This window comes from Mustelus asterias, chromosome 5, assembly GCF_964213995.1.
Source record: "Mustelus asterias chromosome 5, sMusAst1.hap1.1, whole genome shotgun sequence".
In the NCBI taxonomy this organism is placed as follows: Eukaryota; Metazoa; Chordata; class Chondrichthyes; order Carcharhiniformes; family Triakidae; genus Mustelus; species Mustelus asterias.
The window spans coordinates 81,305,332-81,326,300 of record NC_135805.1 but is presented as its reverse complement, the minus strand read 5'-3'; the positions used below and the strand labels follow the sequence as shown (position 1 = coordinate 81,326,300).

The 20,969-nt window shown below is 43.0% G+C and overlaps 1 protein-coding gene across 1 annotated transcript; it reads right to left on the bottom strand.

Annotated features, from left to right (window-relative positions):
• Positions 1 to 364: 364 nt before the first annotated feature.
• Positions 365 to 19,186, bottom strand: tp53i3 (tumor protein p53 inducible protein 3). Its single transcript, XM_078212890.1, has 6 exons — positions 19,094 to 19,186; positions 16,572 to 16,715; positions 13,550 to 13,817; positions 7,413 to 7,625; positions 2,666 to 2,862; positions 365 to 686 (listed from the first exon to the last, which is right to left on the bottom strand). The coding sequence occupies exons 1-6, from the start codon at positions 19,094 to 19,096 to the stop codon at positions 489 to 491; spliced, it is 1,023 nt and encodes a 340-aa protein (XP_078069016.1). The 5' UTR covers positions 19,097 to 19,186; the 3' UTR covers positions 365 to 488.
• Between the last annotated feature and the right edge of the window lie 1,783 nt (positions 19,187 to 20,969).

Genomic DNA, 20,969 nt, shown 5'->3' with positions numbered 1-20,969 from the left:
CTGTAAAGCCTTCATTTTCCATTGGAATAGTGGGACCATTATTTCTTCAAACAATAGTGTTGGATAGCTGTTTGCTTCAATATCTCTTGTTACGTTTTGCTCCTTTCATGATATTTTGATGGATAATGTTCTCATTGCAGCCTAGATTTGAGTTTTGGATAGTCTTTATGCAACAAAACAAGGGCTAATGGTAACCAGTTGCCAGTTTTCAGTATGATTGACTCTAGGAATTTCAGTTTTAGAGATTAAAACAGAATGGCTTTTCTTGCCAATTATCTGCCAAGTCAGTCTGTCCATTCTATTGCAAGTTGGAAATAGTGTGAAAGAAAGTGGTTTGTTATAGTAGTTTGAAGCAACAAATATCAATATTTGAGTTGCTTAAATTTTATGAAGGACGCTGAACACCGATATTGTGGATATCTTTGTATTTCATCTAACTCAACATGATCAGTTAATCCAGATCACTGACATTCATCAAAATATCTTCTTCATTGCAGATCAGAAGGCTTTTCTTTTCTCACTTCAATAATTATCTTTCCCTTGTTTCTGTTGCTTTCCATGTATCTGTGGGCATCAGCAATCTTTTCCATAGGGAAAGTGCTATCAACAATCGGACGAAGTTTACCTTCGTGTACAATGTGAGGCAGCACATTTTCTATGAATGCTCTCACTAGCTCAGCTTTATACTGAAACACAAGAAAAATTCTGCATCAGAACATATTCTTTAAAGAACAAACACTTCACAGTCATTAACTACGTTTGGAGAGCCGCCACTATTTTGTACGTAAACATGACAGCCAATTTCCAAGCAGCAGCACCATAAACAGCACCGAGATGGAATATTTCCCCATTGCCTACAGATGCTGCACCAAGAACACTTAGGAAGCTCAAAGCTGGCCATTTTCTTGGCATCCCATCCACCACGTTAGAAATTCACTCTCCACCACTAACACATTGTATGTAGAATCATACTAAAAGATTCATTGCAATAACTTGGCAAGGCTCCTTAGCCAGTATCTTCCGAACCGGCAAATTCTATTACCTAGAAGAACAAGAGTAGCAAGCACATGAGAATACCACCGCCTGCAAGCTCCCCTCAAATCACACACTATGCTGACTTGGAAATATGTTATTTCTTCATTGTCACCAGTCAAAATCCTGAAGGTCCCTCCCTTACAGCACTGTGGAGTTACCATCAGAAAAACTGCAGTTCAAGAAAACAGCTCACCATCATCACCTCTCGTGATGGGCAATAAATGTTGGACTCGGCAGTAATATCCAGATCCCATTAATTAATTTTTTAAAAATCTGATTTTAGTGTTGGTTGAGGAAATTTTGACCAGGACGCAGGCAGAGCTCCACTGTTGCTTTTTGAATCATGCCTTTTGTGTTTTTATATTCACCTGAGGGGTTAGATAGACCTCTGTTAGGCATCTGCAAAAATGCCACACGCTCTGCAATCCAGTGATTTGAGCATAAAATTTAGGCTGACAATTCAGTAGAGTGGGGCTTGAAGCAACTTCCTTCTGATTCAGTAGTGGGTGTATTATCATTTAGCCACAGTTGAAAGAGGTCAACGCTGATATAAGTTTCTGATTACTGTCACAAGGCTTCATTTCCAAAGCAAAAAAAGCCATGCTTTAATTTCGCTACAGTGGAACCCACTGTTGCGTGATAAAATGTACAACTGCTGTGTCAGCAGTGCTAAAAAATCTCATTCCCATATCTAATGCTTACAAGCTGAAGCTTTTATAAAGATATCACTGTATGCTTTACAAGTTTATATAGCTACCGTGCATTCATGCCCTGATTTCTTTCTTTGAGCAAAGATTTCTATTCAGTACATCAGCTCAATTAAATAATTGTCACTCTGCAAATATCAGAATATCCACAGATGAAATATTCCTAATATTAGAAAAGAGAGATGCCAGTTCTGAATGATAAAGAGGACCTTTCACCCCCAGATACATCACCTATATTTGGGAGCAGAAGGACACTGTCTGTAAGTACCATTAACAAAGACATTCTGTGGGACTAACTGGATATAGACAAATGTTCTGCTGAATTCCTTAGAGGGACTTCAAATGTATAATGAAAATTCGCTGAACTTTATTAAGACTCATTAAAAGTTTTAAAAAAGGCATGTTTCTTCAGTTCTTTATGTTAGACAGAATGGAGCCTGAAAATTCAATACATCCACTGTTAGATGTGATTCCTGAGTTCACCAATAAATACATTAACAACCAAATCAAGATAATCAGTGGGGTTCATAACCTGCCTTATTTATAATTGTCAGAAGGAAGATGCATTCATACACAGGGACCCATTCCCTGCAAAGGGAAGGAACTTGTTCAAGCCTTGCTCCTTTTTCTGAATAACCCAGGCGCTTGTAAAGCTTTTCGTTTCCTGGTGCATTCTCCATGACCATGCCTCAGCCAGAGTTAACTTGCCAACCAATCAGTACCCTTTTGTCTTGTAGCATAAGTTGTGATTATTTGAAATTTGGCATTCTTGTATTTGTCATGATGAGTGCAAGTTACAAAGCTTCGGCAACATGTCTCCAGCAATATTCAAATGTAAAATTTATATACTAATGCACATCTATATTAAACTATCATTCCAAATTCTATTATGAATAGATTTGTAAATTAGATTAATATCATACTTTTAAGGGACGTGACCGTAACAGGGTAGTTAGAAGACTTCCTCTTTTGAACAGCAGTTGTTTCAAGATATCTCCGTGTACATCACTAGTTCCCAGTAGTCCATAAAGCACCCATCTTCCATCAACAGCTAGGCACTTGACATTTTTTTCCCAATAGGATCCACCAATGCAGTCCAATATAACATGAACTCCTTCACCTTTGCAGAAAACATAGCAAGTTAAATCAAATTTCATGGATTAAATGGTTCAGCATTTATATTAATTTTCTACATAATTCAAAGTATTCCAAATTCAGAGTAATTAACATTTATCCTCCCTCCTCCTCCACTCTGAAGTTGAGCCTTGCCTTTGAGTACAAATCCAATGGAATATTTGGTTTGGAATTCCACTGCTGTTGGTGTCAGGCGGGTTTGGCAATGGGAGCAGAAAATATCATGAGCAGTCCAAAGTAGACTTTTACATCGGCGGAAAGTTTGCAGTAATCATTCCCTCCCTGCGTCAGGGGCTGGCTGTATTTCCCACTGTTAAACATGGGAACATCATTCAGTGGTACAGTGGTTAGCATAGCTGCCTCAGTGCCAATGATCGGCTTCAATTCTGGCCTTGGGTGACTATGTGGAGTTTGTACGTTCTCTGTGTCTGCATGGGTTTCCTCCCATAGTCCAAAGATGTGCAGGTTAGGTGGATTGGCCATGCTAAATTTGGGGAGGTGATGGCCCAGTGGCAATATCACTAGACCATTAATCCAGAAACTCAGCTAATGTTCTGGGGACCTGGTTTGAATCCCACCAGAGCAGATGGTAGAACTTGAATTCAATAAAAAAAATCTGGAATTAAGAATCTAATGACCATTATCAATTGTTAGAAAAACCCATTTGGTGCACTAATGTCCTTTAGGGAAGGAAATCTGCCGTCCTTACCTGGTCTGGCCTACATGTGACTCCAGAGCCACAGCAATGTGGTTGACTCTGCCCTCCAAGGCCAACTGGGGATGGGCAATAAATGCTGGTCTGCCAGTGATGCCCATGTTCCATGAATGAATTTTTAAAAATTGCCCCTTAGTTTCCAAGAAGCGTAGGTTAGGTGGACTAGCCATGGTAAAACGTGGAGGGTTACACGGATAGGACAGAGGGAAGGATGCTCTTTTGGAGAGTTTGTACAGATCTGATGAGCTGAATGGCCTCTTTCTGCATTGGGGGAATTCTATGGTTAAAACACATTTCCGTCTCATTATCAGGTCCATATGCAATAATCATGGCTGCGATTCTCCCAAAAAAGTTCTAAGTGCTTAATTCGCTGAAAACTGGTGTAAATCACAATTGTATTTTCAGTGGGAGTTCACTTTAGAATGTCCCACACTGTGCAATGCAGAGGACACAATTGTGAATATAATTTAAAACCTGGGGGGTGAGGCTTATTCACATCAGACTCTGACAGTTCCGGAACTCTGCTCATGCACAGTGGTCCCGAACTGTCAGCCTCACGTTTGCTGGCCAGCTTGGAACCCCCACAGTGCTACTGCCCCCCCCCCCCCCGGCCCAATCACAGCTCCCCGATCATTCGCAGGCCAGTCCCGACCCCCCCATCCATCCTGGAGCGCCCCGATCTCCAGCACCCCCCCCACCCATTAGTGACGAACCCCTCCCCCCACCCTCCTCCCCCTGCTGACTGCCCCCCTCTCTTCCCCTCGGCAACTCCCCTACTGACCGCCCTTCCTGGGCAGAATCGTCCACTAACCACCACCCCGCCCAGCCCGCCCCGATCACTGGCCTCCCTCCCTCCAGCCCCGATCGATCCCCATGCAGAGTGGCAGCGGGACCCATCACCCCTAAGCCCTCCACCCTGCCCCCTTGGCACTGCCTGATGCCTGGAGGGCAGTGCGAAAGTACCCCCTGGCATGGGCACTTTGCCCTTTGGGCAGTGCCAGAGGTGCAGGCTGACACTGCCAGGGTGCCCATGCCCGGGGCCACCCCCCTTCGCCGCCCAATGCCCTGGGGGGCCCCGATTGCCCTCCTTCACTCCAGCAGGGCTGTCCCACTAATTCTCCGAAAGTGGGGAGCTAATCTGAACCCCGCTGAAGTGAAATACTCCTGACGGGGTGGGAGGTGCAGAGAATTCAGTCCCGGGCCCGCTAATCACATTAAAAAGAGATGTTCCTATTAAAATGACTTACTTCCTGTTCCCGCTCCCCCATATCCCCCGTCCCATCGTAAAATCCATTCACGGTGGCATGATGTCAGAATTGCACAAATCATGGTGCAAAAGGCGAGCACTTGTCTGAGGGGTGCTCAGAGGTGAATGCAGCGCTCAAAATGGCTCTGCATATCAAGGGGGTTGACTGGGGGATGACTGGGCTCATGCTCAGGGGTGACGCTGGAGGGCAACTGGTGGAGTTTATTTAGAGAGGTGAATATTATGTACAAGTGCTTAACACCTGTGCCAATGCTGAGCATCTAGAGCTTCTTGATCTTTCTAACCCTGCTGTTACATCTTGGTAAACCCCCAACATCCACAGTACAGATGGAGGCAGCTTGCTGTCGGCTACGCTGATGTCCGTGATGACCTTGGCGGGTTTCCTCTGGAGGGCCAAGATATGGAGGGGCCCTGACTTTCTGTCAGAGTCCTACTGTGCGCCAGTGCCACCCTCCATGGCCTGTGGAGTTGGAATGGTCACAGGCAGAGGGATTTTGGATGGATGGTACACTCCCAGAGTCACCTGGGTGGATGGCACTGAGCTGTGCACCAACTCATCCTCCTCCCTAGGGGTGCCCAGTGGCTCCTGGCTTCCTCCTTGGAGGGGCAGCGCAAGTGAGCCTGAGAAGCCCTGCCATCTTCTGCCACAGGCCCTGATGGATCCCAGCAAGTGTCTGCACCATGGAGTACATGTCCTGCAGCAGTGCAGGACAAAAGTCTCGCACCAAAGTCTCCATGGTGGGCATCATCCCAAGCTGTGTTGACCTTGTTGCATTGGGTGTGTCGTGACAATCACCTCAGACATAAGATGAACGAACTCCTCCATGCAGCCTTTCAATCCAAGCAGTGTATCAGACAATCCTTGCCAATTTTCCCAACTTTGCTTTAGGAGCTCCAGCAATCCAGAGGCTCATCATCTGATTAGGACTCAGCAGATTCCTGGCCTCCAGCAATCCTCAGAGTGTCGGCACCTGCAGTGGCTCTGAGATTGTGACCATGAAGCTACTCTAGAACAAGGCCCCACCAAGGTGTCTGTGTGGGTGAACGGTGACGGTTCTTCTATATTGGGGTCCGTGAATCCCTCCCCTGTACTGCTGTGGGGACTGGAGTTGAGGACCTGGCTGCTGGACTCCCTGCCAGATGTGACTCTGAAAGAAAGTACAGGGGATGAGAAACAGGAGACATGATTCACACCATTGTTGTCTGATGGATGATGCTGTGCTGGTCCACATGGTTTATCACTGCTGACCTCAGCATCAGCACAGGAGCAGTCAACATCCTCCCTGGCCAGCTGGATGGCTCTGACCTGACGTCTGTGAGGACTTAGAGTTCTGGCATCCCTCCACCCATCTGGTATCTCAGCCCCTTAATATGTGCCAACTTCTCCTGTGTGAAAACAGATGGAGAGAGTATAAGCAGGAGATGTACCAGGGCAGATGGTAAGGATGCCTGGCACATGTAAATGGTGAGTGGAACCTGTGGAGTGATGAGGACACGACCAGCAGGCGACATGAAGATGTGCGTGGGAGAATGAGTGGTGGTGTCCCTTGAGCTGGCAGTAAGTGAGATCCCCGTGGATGTGGAATGGGTGTGTGAGAGAGAGAGTCAAGAGTGATGAGAAGAGTGACTTACCCTGGCAGAACGGAGATGATCATTCATCCTCTCACAGCACTGATGGCTGTCCTCTTCTGCATTGGTACTCACGAGCACTACTGCTGGCTCCCATGCTGGGTTGGTGATCTTGCTGGGCTGGTTTTCTTCCTGAGTGCAGCAAATCAAATCAAGCATCTACAGCATCAAACAGTTCTCCAGGGGGCTTCCGAGTCTTCACTTCCCGGCGGCCTGCAAAATGTGGCTAATGTGCACTGGGGTGGCCTTTAAATGTGATGCCTCAATGATTACAGCATTGAGGTGATGGCGGGCCAGGCGAATCAGAGGCCAGCCAAATGGCATGAAATCCATGACTGAAGATCTTTGGCACTATGCAGTATACGGTGGGAAAAATCACCACTGCCATTGGCGGCCACAACTCCGCTTTTCCCATGCACCATCAACCGTTGCTGATTTCTGGGAAAATCTCGCCCATTATGTTGAGATTGGAGATAATTATGGAACAAGAGCAAAGAAATATGTCAAAGCATATCCAATTCCATGAGATTTCCCTTGATGGTAAAATAGATAAGCTGCTGGCCATCCATACAAACTCCAGATTTCAGCTTTAGTCTCAGTTTGGCCTAGCAACATCTTATTAACTTTAGCCATTGGTATTACTAATTGCCTCAAGTGATTACTTGGCTCAGAGGAGGTGGGTGGAGGTGCGGCACAGATTGCGGAAAGCACAGTATCAGCATAAATTGAAGCTGAAAACCTATCCAGAAATCCCTGCTGTAAGCCTGTGGGCTTTGAATACAGACGTGGCTCCACAACATGCACCAAAAATCTATCACAGGAGCAGGCATTTGGGCAAGGTTACTATGGGCTGGGTGTATCATAACCAAGTCTTCAAAAGAGGAGGAAAGGAAATAAAATCCACAAGCCAATCTTTATAACTCACCCCCAGTAAACTGCAGAACTTTTTCAGAGAAATCTTCTACATTGTAATTAAACACAGCGGCTGCTCCAAGTTCTGCACACAGATGCAATTTCTCTGGGGTCCCCGCAGTTGCAATGGGAATGGCTTTTGCCAGTTGACTCAACTGAATTGCTGCTGTGCCAACACCACTGGCTCCAGCATGGATCAGCACTCGTTCACCTTCACGCAATTTAGCTTGGGGAATAAAATAAAAATTTAACCACATCAGCCTGAGTCAACGATATGCAATAATGTTGAACATTTGATTATGTCAAGCACGAATATGAAGAAGCACCTTTTTAACCAGTAATTTATTTTATTTATATTTAACCAAAATAGTACCAGGGGCTGATGAACAAAGAGATCTATACTATAGACAATTAATGAAAAAGATAGCACTGCGACTTTAGCAGCTAAAAATGGCAAGACTACATCGATTCTCTTTTGATCTTGTCTGATGTAGACTAATTGGTAGAGATTAATTGCTATTTTAGTCAACGCCTCCATTATTACTAATGTATCATGCAATTACGAGGATGGTAGAAGGTGGACTGGATGGAACTTGGGCTATTTTTGTCAAGCAATTCTAATGTAAACATGTGAGTGGGTTGCAGTAACAGAACTGGAGTATACATTTTAAACGTTTTTACTTTTGCTGAATCTTTGCTACCCCTAAGAGCATTGGAAGATTTCAGGTAACACAATATTGAACATGAGGAAGGGCTTGTTTTCTTTGGAAAGTGAGTAATCTATTCTTGAAAAATAAGGTGATCTATTGAGTTCTGAGATTATGAAGGGAATTGCCAAAGTTGAATTGTATGAATAGTTTACTTCAGTGAAAATCTTATACATTGATTAAAAATTAAGAGTAGGAGGGAAGGCTTCTATAACTTTTTCCACCATAAGGACAATAGGTAACTCATTCCACACTGAAGCAAACACTATAAATGGATTCAAGTAGTGAATTAGTAAATTGGCACTGCAGCACTATGATAAGTTCAAATTCCAGCTCGGGAAATTGTGAAACCAAATTCAATAAACCATAGAATCCCTACAGTGCAGGAGGCCATTCAGCCCCATCAGGTCTACACCAACTCACCGAAAGAGCATCTTACTCAGGCCCACACCCCAGCCCCAGCCCTGTAACCCCATGCATTTACCATGGCTAATCCACCTAATCTACAAATCGTTGGACACTAAAGAGGCAATTTAGCATAATAGACACCCAAGGCCGGAATCAAACCCACGTCCCTGGTGCTGTGTGGCAGCAATACTAATCTCTAACATGAACAGAAAGTTGCCAGATTGTTGTTAAAAACCCTATTAATTCACTCAAGTCCTTCAGGAAAACAACCTATTGCACTGTCACTGGACTTATGCATGACTCCAATACGATACCATGGGGTTAATTCTTAGTGCTCCTCTGAAGTGGTGCAACATGTCGCTTTACTCCTGCCATCAGCTGAAGAAAGTCTTGATGGTGTCAGTTCGAAAATACAAAGAGAGGGCACAGTGTATCCACTGAATCTGTCTACCCGTCCTGCTGCCTCGGCAAAGCAGCCAGCATAATTAAGGACCCCACGCACCCCGGAAATTTCCTTTTTCCGTCAGGTAAAAGATACGAAAGTCTGAGGTCATGTACCAACCGACTCAAGAACAAGCTTCTTCCCTGCTGCAGTCAGACTTTTGAATGGATCTATCTTGCATTAAGTTGATCTTTCTCTTCACCCTAACTATGACGTAACACTACTTTCTGCACTCTCTCCTTTCCTTCTCTATGAACGGTATGCATTGTCAGTATAGCGTGCAAGAAACAATACTTTTCACTATGTTAATACATGTGACAATAATAAATCAAATCAAAATCAAATTTTAAAAAAGTAAAGAACATCCAAGGTTTACCGAAGTTAGGGAGAAAACAAAGAATGTTCACCACAGGTTTATTGCAGTGACAAGATCAGTGTATCATAGAGAAAGGCAAGACTCACCAATATTTAAGGCTGGGTGTTACCCAAGGAAAGATGCTGCCTTGTCACTCAAGGAACAACTTTAATACAGTCTGTAAGTGATGCATTAGAAATAAATTTAATTCTGCCAAATCAGTCTTGGAACACTTTGTTGTACTGTAATTAAGCCAAACCCAATTAAAGCAGAAATATTAAAGGTAATTTTATAGGTAGGCACCAAATGTCAAAGACTGAGCAACATTCAGATATATTACTTACACTGCTTCATTTGGCTATATCTCATTCAGTCTCTTGCATGCTTGCTGCTTCACCAATCAAACTCTGCATTATTTTCCCATTCTCAGTGAGACACCTGCACCTGCAATTGTTCAGCCATAACGCAAGCCAAAATGTATGGGTGGGAGGTGAACTTCTTTGAAATTTTCACCTGTGTTTGATTTTACCCAGGCTGTTTGTGAGATTTTGAGGGCAAATTTGCCTATCACCCCTGTGTACGTGGAACTTTGCTACATCTACAATAAAAGGCTAGTATTGTCAATTGTAGTAAACTGATGGCAACAGAATCTAAGTCAAAAGCATTAATAGTAAATTTGAGTCAAATAATTACTCAATAATTTTGAATAATTTCATGAATAAGTGTTGGCATTCAATACAATGTATGTCTGAAAATTATGAGGCACCAGGAGTGGGTAAAGAAAACAAGAACTAAGATGCAAGTTGCAGTTCCCTTGCTGTTGTAGTGTGACCTTTCTGTTGATTTGGAAATATATCATTGTTCTTTCGCAGTCGCTGGGTCAAAATCCTGGAATTCCCTTCCTAACGGCATTGTGGGTCAACCCACAGAACATGGACTGCAGCGATTCAAGAAAGCAGCTCACCACCACCTTGTCAAGGACAACTAGGGATGGGCAATAAATGCTGGCTAGCCAGTGACCCCCATGTCCCACGAATGAATAATTTTTTAAAAATTACCTAGCTCGGTTAAATAAACTAGATTATGTAGGACAGTACTAATTCAGCAAATTGAGCAATCCTCTCTGAAACCAGTTAGTCCTGATAGATAAGAGATAGCTTATCTATCTGAATGTTTCCAAGTACATGATGTTGAAAATAATCTGGATGTCATAAGGAACATAACATTTACATCTCTTATATATTATGAGCATAAACATAAAGTTAGCAATAAAATTTTACAAATGAAATATAAAATCTGAGAAATCAAGGACTGATTTTACAAGGTTACATGAAAAGTATGTTCAAACAATCTTGCTTCACTGAACAGGTCAAGGTACAATTTTCTGCAATGAATGACTTGGGGGGAGTTACATAACAGTATAAACTGTTCAGATAAGTTAAAGTGACAGTCCAGTGAACTAATCAAATGAATTTAACTCAAAACCTGCATATAAGCTCCTTGTTAAGTGTTTATGGATTTAACACAACTTCTTCACAAATGAGAAATTAAGAAAAAATCCTCACCAACAAACCAACATTTAGCCATGAAGATCGTCTTTACACTACTTCAAAATCCTTCAGGGTGATCAAATCATTTGGGTCTTGCATCAAACAAGATTTAAAAAATATGAAACAAGCCTAGAGGTCTACGGCTGGTTAAACACAGTTGCACTTTTAACAGCAAAATATATTAATAGGCCAGATTTGGTTGTAGAGGGACATCAAACATTATTAGGGCGGGATTTTATGGCCTCGCTCGTCCCAAAACCATAAAATCCTGCCCGAGGTCAACGGACATTTCTGTTATCTGCTGCTTGCCCGCTCCGATTCTGCGACGGGTGGGATGGTAAGATTCCAGCCTATTTGTCATTAGACTGGCACCTGCGCTGTTGCCAATAAGTTGCTGAAAGAGCTAATAATGTTGCAATGAGGAAAATAGGGCTGCTGGGGTCTGAGTGAAAAGTGCAAGCATCTGTGAATCTCCTTAACCAATATAATGAAGGATTGAGAAATAAACAGAGGAGGGACTTAGAAGGAAGAGTAAATTCGAGTAGGTGCATTCAATGTTATTTCAGAGAAACTGGAGAAGGAAATAAATACTTGACTAATAGAAAAAGAAAACTAAACTTAAAATGTTAAATTTCACACTTTTTAAATCTCCAATTAAAACCTGAAAGAATGAGATGCCACATTTCTACAGTTAATTTTGAGTATCAGAAAGGTTGATTGTCAATAATTAACATTTACTTCATTATAACAATAAGAAGCTTTTAGTAATGAGACTGTACATCCTGCAGTGGGTTTAGTTTGTGTCCACTATGCAAATATAGCAACTTCATAACATTCAGGAATTAAAAGTGAGGCAGGCAGTGATCTCCATTTCCATGCAGCTAATGTACTCTGCTGAAGCTTGAACAATTTCTTCATATTGGCATTTAACCATGCATCTGCTCCTCATCAGAAGCTGCTGTACCATTTACACACAAATAATGAACATTAGTCTCACCTTTATTTTGGCACCAAAATCTGGCCATTGTGAAATACGCGACGAACAACAAATGAGAGAGCCACTAACACATTGCAATGACATCTCATTTAGTTTTGCACTTCATCTATAACTAAATTGTTAAAATGGTAATTACCAAAATGACTACTTAAGCTTTAAGAAAACAGAATGCAACATGCAGTACATGGTATATTCTATTCTGAATGCAAGGTTTTAGATGGTAGATGTGTTTAATTTAACGGAAAACAGAATGCTCTGGAAAAGGAAAACGGTGTGAAGCTGATTACGGAAGAAATGGGACGGGACCTGGGTGGGGGAGGGGGGGTGGTTTGCAGGTTAAATCCTATTTAAAATCGCATGCTAAATTTCACACCTGAACAAAAAGAGAGACACAGCTGCCTGGCCTTGTAGCAGACTCCCAAACAGTCTGACTGAAAAGGCACAGAGAGAGACAGGAACAGTAGTTGCTATGGTCTGCAGAGAGAAAATACTTTTTTTCCCTGTTAACAATCATAAAGAATGCTGGGGAAGGCTTCTCCACTGGGTGAAAAGAAGGAACTTGCATTGATTTAAAAACACAAAGTTTGCTCTGGTGAGATCAGGAGAAGAAATTACTGCAGTGGATGTCAATTTGAGAATTTTCAGAGGACTGAAGGAGATGACCTTCGATGGTTGCTAGGCATTATAAAATGGGGACACATGAACCAATTGAAAAATGGCAGTAACTTCAGTGTTTCCAAAAAAGACTGCAATTTTGTGGGAAGCATGCTGTAAAGTGTATATGCAATGTGAAATTATCGGTCATGTTAAAACGTGATTAGGAGTGATCTTTTCTGTAGTTTAGAATACAAGTTACCTATAATACAATGCTTAGTCGATGTTGCTTTTAGTTAGTTTTGTACAGGAAAATACTTAAAACGTAAAAGGAATAGCATGATAAGATTGAAAGTCGGTCACTGGGAATTTGAATAGCTTATTGGTCTGGAACTTTGTTCCCTGGAAGTTGTACCCAGGTGGTACCCCAGAAGATGCGTTGCAGGACTGCCTGGAGGTTCCCAGGCAAGGACTGCACAGGATTCATCCAGGAAGTTTAAACTTACAAAGGGCAATGACCCTGCATCAGGAACCATCTGGAAGTCTAATTTAAATCAGCGACTTTGGCTGGGATCCCTGCGCCCCCCCCCCCCCCCCCACTCCCAGGGGGTTTTCTGACAGTGGACACAGCTCGCCATTGACCGCTGGTGGAATCTTACGGTCCCACCAAATTCGACGGCCATTGCATGGCTCACCGGCCACACTACTGGGAACCTGCCATAGGGGGTCACCTTCAGCAGGACTGGAATATCCTGCCGATGGGAAGAGACGTTGAATAGTTCCCACTCTTAGCAGAATTGCTACCCAGGAAATGTGAGAAAGATTAAATCACTCCTAACTCATAGTACTGCCCCCCTCTCCCCACCTGACCCCACACTGGAGCTCCCAGCCACCATCCACCCCAGCCAAAAACCAGCTGCCCCAGCCAGCTGACCCCCAATCACCTAATTCCCTCCTCCTGATTACCACCGATCACCTAACAAGCCCCCAAAATCCCTTTCACCCAATTCCCCTGACCACATAGAAAGTGGTACAAATAATCATTTGACAGCCCACACCACAACCCGTACATGCTCACTTTGCATATCTCTCCTTACCTACAAGATGCAGCAGCTGATAGGCTGTCAGCCAAGCCTCAGGAATGGCTGTGGCCTGGGTGAAAGTCATGTGACTTGGTATTGGCATCAGTTGATCTTCAGGTGTTATGACGTACTCTCCATACCCACCACCTGATAGTAGTGCCATTACTCTAGCACCAACAGGGAAGATACCCCTACAACCAGGTCCAAGGTTAACCACAGTTCCTGCAGCTTCCAGGCCAAGTACCTCATTTTCGAATTTGGTCGAAGGGTGTTTTTGTTGTCTCTGCAACATCAACCAAGACTTCAAATATTAACATTAAACATTGACATCTAGTTACTTACAAGGTCAATGTTACAATTTTATTTCCATTGAAGGACATCTAGTATGGCCTGAACCTAACAATGGGTATAGAAATGCAGCATTAAAACCTCATGTCCTGAGAAACTAATTTTAGAAACAGCTCCGGGGAACATCACAAAGCTATCTTTATGATGTTCACTGGAGTTACAAATAGTCTTGTAGTATTGTAAACTTCTATAAAATGAGTTCTCTGATGTGCAAACACAGCATAAAATTCAACCTTGCCCTTCACCTGAGGTGTGGTGATCCTCAGATTAAATCATTACCAGTCAGTTCTCCCTGCTCAAAGGGAAGAGCAGCCTATGATCATCTGGGACTATGGCAACTTTAACTTTAAATAACTTTTAAGATTATTGCTGAAAAAAGAGACATATTGTCAAAGCTTTCTGTTTTGCATTCATTAGGACTTGCAAGAATACCAATTTTAAAGGAAACAACAATTTATGCTGCATGAGAAGAGAGTGCTGATTAGTTGGCAAATTATTGGTCCCTTTAAACTCTGCCCTGATGAATGCAAGACGAAAAGCTTTGACAACATGCCTCCTTATTCAGCAATAGTCTAGTTCTGTACTACTAAAAGACTTTAAAGATTGATGTGTCTTATAAAAGAAACTTGGGGGAAGTAAGAAGTAAACCCAGTGCATAGCATACATAGCTATAACCAAAGTTTTAATTTAAAAGTAGTTGTTCTGCTTAATTCCGTTAGATACAATAAGTTTGTGTTGTTTAAAAGAGTGAAATCCTGTGGTGTAATTCTATTGGTTAAAAAGAGATATTCAGATTTCTTTACAAATGTTAATGGTCCCTAACCAGATCATAACCTGGATTGAGTGGCATGCCTTATGAGGATAGGCTGAGGGAGCTCGGTCTTTTCTCCTTGGCGAGACGTAGGATGAGAGGAGACCTAATTGAGGTATATAAGATGTTGAGAGGCATAGATCGGGTGGACTCTCAGAGGCTTTTTCCCGGGGTGGAAATGGCTGCTACGAGAGGACACAGGTTTAAGGTGCTGGGGGGTAGGTACAGGGGAAATGTTAGGGGGAAGTTTTTCACACAGAGGGTGGTGGGCGAGTGGAATCAGCTGCCGTCAGTAGTGGTGGAGGCAAACTCAATAGGGTCTTTTAAGAGACTCCTGGATGAGTACATGGGACTTAATAGGATGGAGGGTTATAGGTAGGCCTAGAAGGTAGGGATATGTTCGGCACAACTTGTGGGGCCGAAGGGCCTGTTTTGTGCTGTAGTTTTTCTATGTTTCTATAACATCCTTCAAGACACTCCTTAAAAACCTATATTTTTGATCAGGTTTTGGTCAGTTGACCATTTAATATCTCCTTATGTGGCTCTAACATATTTGTTCTATAACGCTCCTGTGAAGCATCTTTGGTCATTTCATTACATAAAAGGCACATTAGACTTTACCTCATTGGCTCATTTGTGTAATTAATAAGGCTTAAGTTATCAAACTGTCCATAAGCTTAAAGATGCAAAATCTGAATTTACGTGTCTTATTGGGATAATTTGTCAATTTTGGGAAATGTTAAGAAGGCTCAAAGTTGGCATCTCTTTAAGTGCCAAATATTGTGATGTACCTTTGAGAAAATAGCTGAAGTTAAGGTCAGGGAAGTTGTCAGAGTAGCAAGTGTTCCAGGACTTCCTCTCAAAAAGATACAAGTGATAGGTGTTAGAAGGGATACCGGGCTTCGAAGCTGATTGGCTCAAGGAAGGTGATCTGAGACCACATGTTCCAGCTAGGCAGTTAGCATTTGTCCTGGATTGGGGTTATCATAAGAACCCAGAGGTGACTAACGTAACTATCACAGCTTGAGGATTGCCATAAGAATCCAGTACAAGGGCTTAATAGAGTGAATAGAAAACATACAGTCACGTTGCTGCTACAGAATTGTTCAATCATTTAAAGTGTAACTTGAGAGCAAGACACTAAGCCAGCAGCTATAAGGTATGAATCTTCAGTTTAGGTGGACTGGGAACTAGCGTTGAAGTCTGAAAGCTGCATATTAGAGTTAAGTTGACCAATTTAAAATCTCAAAGGACATCATGAGTGAAGAGACCAGGTTCAAGGAACCAAGAAGATAAGACCCTAAATGCTCCTGGATCCACAGAAAAGCAGACCGGCACGCATCAAATTGGTGTATCATACTATGCCTTGACTAACGAAATGTTAAATATCAATTTTCATTGTCCAATAAACCTTGGTAGTTTGCATTCTAAGTAAATGATTGTCCTTTTTGCTAATAAAGTTATTCCACAACAAAAACTTTCTTACTCTGCGGTTTAGAATATAGTCCAAATCTATATAAATATATGTTGTTGCTGTTTGAATCTGTGCATTATTAGTGGCAATGCTCTGCAACTGTGCGGTGATAAAGACAAGTTATGCAGACAACTGTGCTTACAGCATGTAATGTGATTTGCTGCACAACTACAGAAATGTTGCACTAAATGTCTCAGGGACAGTGAAGATGACCGTTTCTAAGTGGACTGAGGTTATCCACTTCAACCTGAACAACATATGATTATTTCACTCTTCTCCAATGCTGCATTTCTTGTTCAAGTATCCTTACAGTAAATAAGCAACAGGCTTTAACAAACAATGCTGCAACAGCAACCTTAAATAGCACATTTTATAGTGTATGCTGGAATGCAAAAAACAATTACCTGCAGTAAATCAGATCTATTCAAGGCAGTAGCAAAAACTTTTATCAGGACCTCTCTGTCTTTTGGCTCTGGTCTAGGTATTTCTTTTATGTAAAGATTTTCTGGTCCTCCAGGTTCATCAAAATATACTACCTTCATCTTGTGCTATAGCAAATACAAAGGAAAATGGTTAAATTTGAGTTTGCATTTCTCATATCTTGAAACATTCGCTCCCTTCGTCGCCCACACACAATGTCAGCAGTGCATACCATCTACAAGACGAATTGCAGTAACTCACCAAGGCTCCTTCAATACCACTTTCCAAATCGGTGACCAAAGCTCTATTATCTTAGAAGGACGAGGACATGGAAATGCATGGAAACATCACCGTCTGTAAGTTTTCCTCCAAGCTGCACACCATCCTGAACTGTAGCTATATTGTCGTTCCTTCACTGTCACTGGGTCAAAATTCTGGAACTCCCTCCCTAACAGCACTATAATACAACTTCACATAATTTATCATTTTGGCTCTGTAAGTGGGAGTGTAGCTCACCTGTCTGAAATAGGCATAAGGTTGCTTAAGTACCAAAACCAGAGTCCTTCACAGATTGCAGAGTTCCAATTACAAATTTTGGATCAAAATACACATAGTATGTCCCCATGATGTTCCATCCAGTAGCACCCTGTACCGAGTGGATTCAACAATGTAAGAGTCTGTCTCCTGCACCTACAAAAAGTCCACCCACTGTCAGCCCATTCAAAATGTGGGAGCCACATACCAGGAATAACTCCTTCCACCATCTAGACCTGACTTATGGTCATCTAATCAAATTGATGTTGTTTCACAACCAGTAAAATGCAGCAGGTTGCCCATTTGGCACCACAATTTGGCAGCAACATTTAAGTAAAACCCCAGCCTGAATTTGCTTTGGGTGGATGCTGTATTTCTCAACACCTGTACCCTAAGAGACTTCAATAGCTTTTAAAAACTTCATGCTTCCAAAGTTGACCTTGCAACTATACAACGTTACCCTTCAGTTTACTTTCAAAGTTTTTGAAAGCTTTGAAAACATCTAATAGATTAACTCTATTTGATCCCTTCAATCTAATCTGATGGAGACCATGCAACATTTCTTAACTTTAGCCTCTCAATCTTGTGTCAGTCCGCTGAACCTTTGGTTTATAGCTCCTATATCCTTTCTACAATTTTCTTCATTATAACCAACATTTCTTTCATAAAACATTTTAAAAGTCCTCATGTACGTTTTGCAAGTCATTGTATAGTATGTTAGACAGAACTTTCAGGGGGAATTGGTTGGCTCCCTTGGCTGGTTAGTGATGCAGAGTGACACCAACTGCATGGATTCAATTCCCGTACTAGCTGAGGTTATTCACGAAGGCCCACCTTCTCAACCTTGCCCCTCACCTAAGGTATGGTGCTCCTCAGGTTAAATGACCAGCAGTCAGTGTTCCTCCTCAAAGGGAAGAGCAGTCTATGATCATTTGGGACTATTGCGACTTAAAAAAACTTTCAAAAGATGTGCGGGTTAGGTTGATTGGTTATGCTAAATTGCCCCTTAGTGTCAGGGGGACTAGTAAGGTAAATATATGGGATTACGGGAATAGGGCCTGTGTGAGATTGTGGGTCAGAGACTCAATCCTTCTGCACTGTAGGGATTCTATGTATTTCTGTTCCCCATATCTCAATAGCAATCCCCCAGTGGAGCTTGTGTGCAATGTGGTGCATTCAATGTGTCGTTTTAAACTGCCCCCAGGTGTTGGTTGTGCAAACATCTCCCCTTCTCCTATTTCATAAAGGAAGCTTTTAAGCCCAGAATTTCGTGCTTCGTGTTCCACCAGTAAATGTAGTATTCAGGACTTTGTCCTAAATGGGAGGGGCAGGTTCACTTAAATAATTAGATCACATGTCAAACGACACACAACATCAAAGCAGCGTCCTACCATTCTATTGAGGGGCCCCATCTATCTGACCGAAGATTGAAATCTCTGCAATCCGTCGACCGCCTGTTATCTTCAATTTGCAACGGTCCCTTCCTTATTTCACGGTACCAGCAAATTTTACCGTTCCTCGCTGTTCAAATCAATTGGATACAAATAAAAGCTTTAACTCCCAACAGATTACTGGGGCACAAAATCTGAAAACCCCACCACCCATATGCCCCTACTCTCAAATATCTAACCAGGATCATGCAGAACTCCAGTTTCAGTTCTGAAAGCCAACTGTATATTTGTTAAAACTCCACGTAGACCGAAAACAATGTTGTGATATAAACATATTTACCGTAGCCACATGGGACATAGTTTAAAGATTTACTTTTCAAAGACGTAAACGTAACTCGAATGTAAAAGTATGAAAGGCAACATCCAAGTGTTGTCGGACTTTCCCCCCCACACATCATCCGGAATGAAACAACGCAAGGAACTGGGATGTACTTCAAGCAAACAGCCCCATGTCCTAAATGAGTAATTTTCCATTTGCTCTCAAACTGCGCTAACCTCCGTACAACAGTTCAATTCCTCACCATTTAGAAAGACAAATGGTTTGCTGTAATATTTACAGCTGCTAACTCGATTGTAATCTCCCCAGACTGTTCCTTTAACCAGCCACTTGCTGATTGACATCTCTTACCCAGTCACAGGCTGGGCAGGGATTGGTGCCTCACGGATGGGAGGTGTGGAAGGCTACTCTCTGCCTACCCGAAGCGGCTGATTCCTCTCAGGGCAAAGTCTCCAGGAGAGGCCAATGCGATTGAAGTGATGTAGGACATAATAGACACTCAACAAAGACACGCTGTACAATCATTATCCAATGTTTCCACCTGCTGAACAAAACAAGCACAAATATCCCAAACAAAAACGGAAAAATACTGGAAAATCTCACAGGTCTGACAGCATCTGTGGAGAGAGTAGAGCCAACGTTTCAAATCTAGATCACCCTTCGTCAGAGCCAATATCTCAAGAACTGGATAAACACTTGAGCAAGGGCTATGGGATTTAATTAACTAGGAATGCTACCCCTGCCCTGATTCTCTGAACTTGGGCTATCTGAAGGGATATCTGCCTAGAAATATTAGTCATGATGTGGAGATGCCGGCGTTGGACTGGGGTAAACACAGTAAGAGTTTAAACAACACCAGGTTAAAGTCCAACAGGTTTATTTGGTAGCAAATGCCATTAGCTTTCGGAGCGCTGCTCCTTCGTCAGATGGAGTGGATATCTGCTCTCAAACAGGGCATACAGAGACACAAAATCAAGTTACAGAATACTGATTAGAATGCGAATCTCTACAGCCAACCAGGTCTTAAAGATACAGACAATGTGAGTGGAGGGAGCATTAAGCACAGGTTAAAGAGATGTGCATTGTCTCCAGACAGGACAGCCAGTGAGATTCTGCAAGTCCAGGAGGCAAGCTATGGGGGTAACTGATAGTGTGACATAAACCCAAGATCACGGTTTAGGCCGTCCTCAAGTATGCGGAACTTGGCTATCAGTTTCTGCTCAGCGACTCTGCGCTGTCGTGTGTCATGAAGGCCGCCTTGGAGAACGCTTACCCGAAGATCAGAGGCTGAATGCCCATGACCGCTGAAGTGCTCCCCCACAGGAAGAGAACAGTCTTGCCTGGTGATTGTCGAGCGGTGTTCATTCATCCGTTGTCGTAGCGTCTGCATGGTTTCCCCAATGTACCATGCCTCGGGACATCCTTTCCTGCAGCGTATCGGGTAGACAACGTTGGCCAAGTTGCAAGAGTAGGTACCGTGTACCTGGTAGATGGTGTTCTCACGTGAGATGATGGCATCCATGTTGATGATCCGGCACGTCTTGCAGAGGTTGCTGTGGCAACGTTGTGTGGTGTTGTGGTCACTGTTCTCCTGAAGGCTGGGTAGTTTGCTTCGGACAATGGTCTGTTTGAGGTTGTGCGGTTGTTTGAAGGCAAGAAGTGGGGGTGTGGGGATGGCCTTGGCGAGATGTTTGTCTTCATCAATGACATGTTGAAGGCTCTGGAGGAGATGCCATAGCTTCTCCGCTCCGGGGAAGTACTGGACAATGTCCACCGTGTCCCGTGTTTGTCTTCTGAGGAGGTCGGTGCGGTTTTTCGCTATGGCGTGTCGAAACTGTCGATCGATGAGTCGAGCGCCATATCCTGTTCTTGTGAGGGCATCTTTCAGCGTCTGGAGGTGTCTGTTGTGATCCTCCGTATCTGAGCAGATCCTGTGTATACGGAGGGCTTGTCCGTAGGGGATGGCTTCTTTAACGTGTTTAGAGTGGAAGCTGGAGAAGTGGAGCATCGTGTGGTTATCCGTGGGCTTGCGGTACAGTGAGGTGCTGAGGTGACCGTCTTTAATGGAGATGCGTGTGTCCAAGAATGCAACCAATTCCGGAGAGTAGTCCATGGTGAGT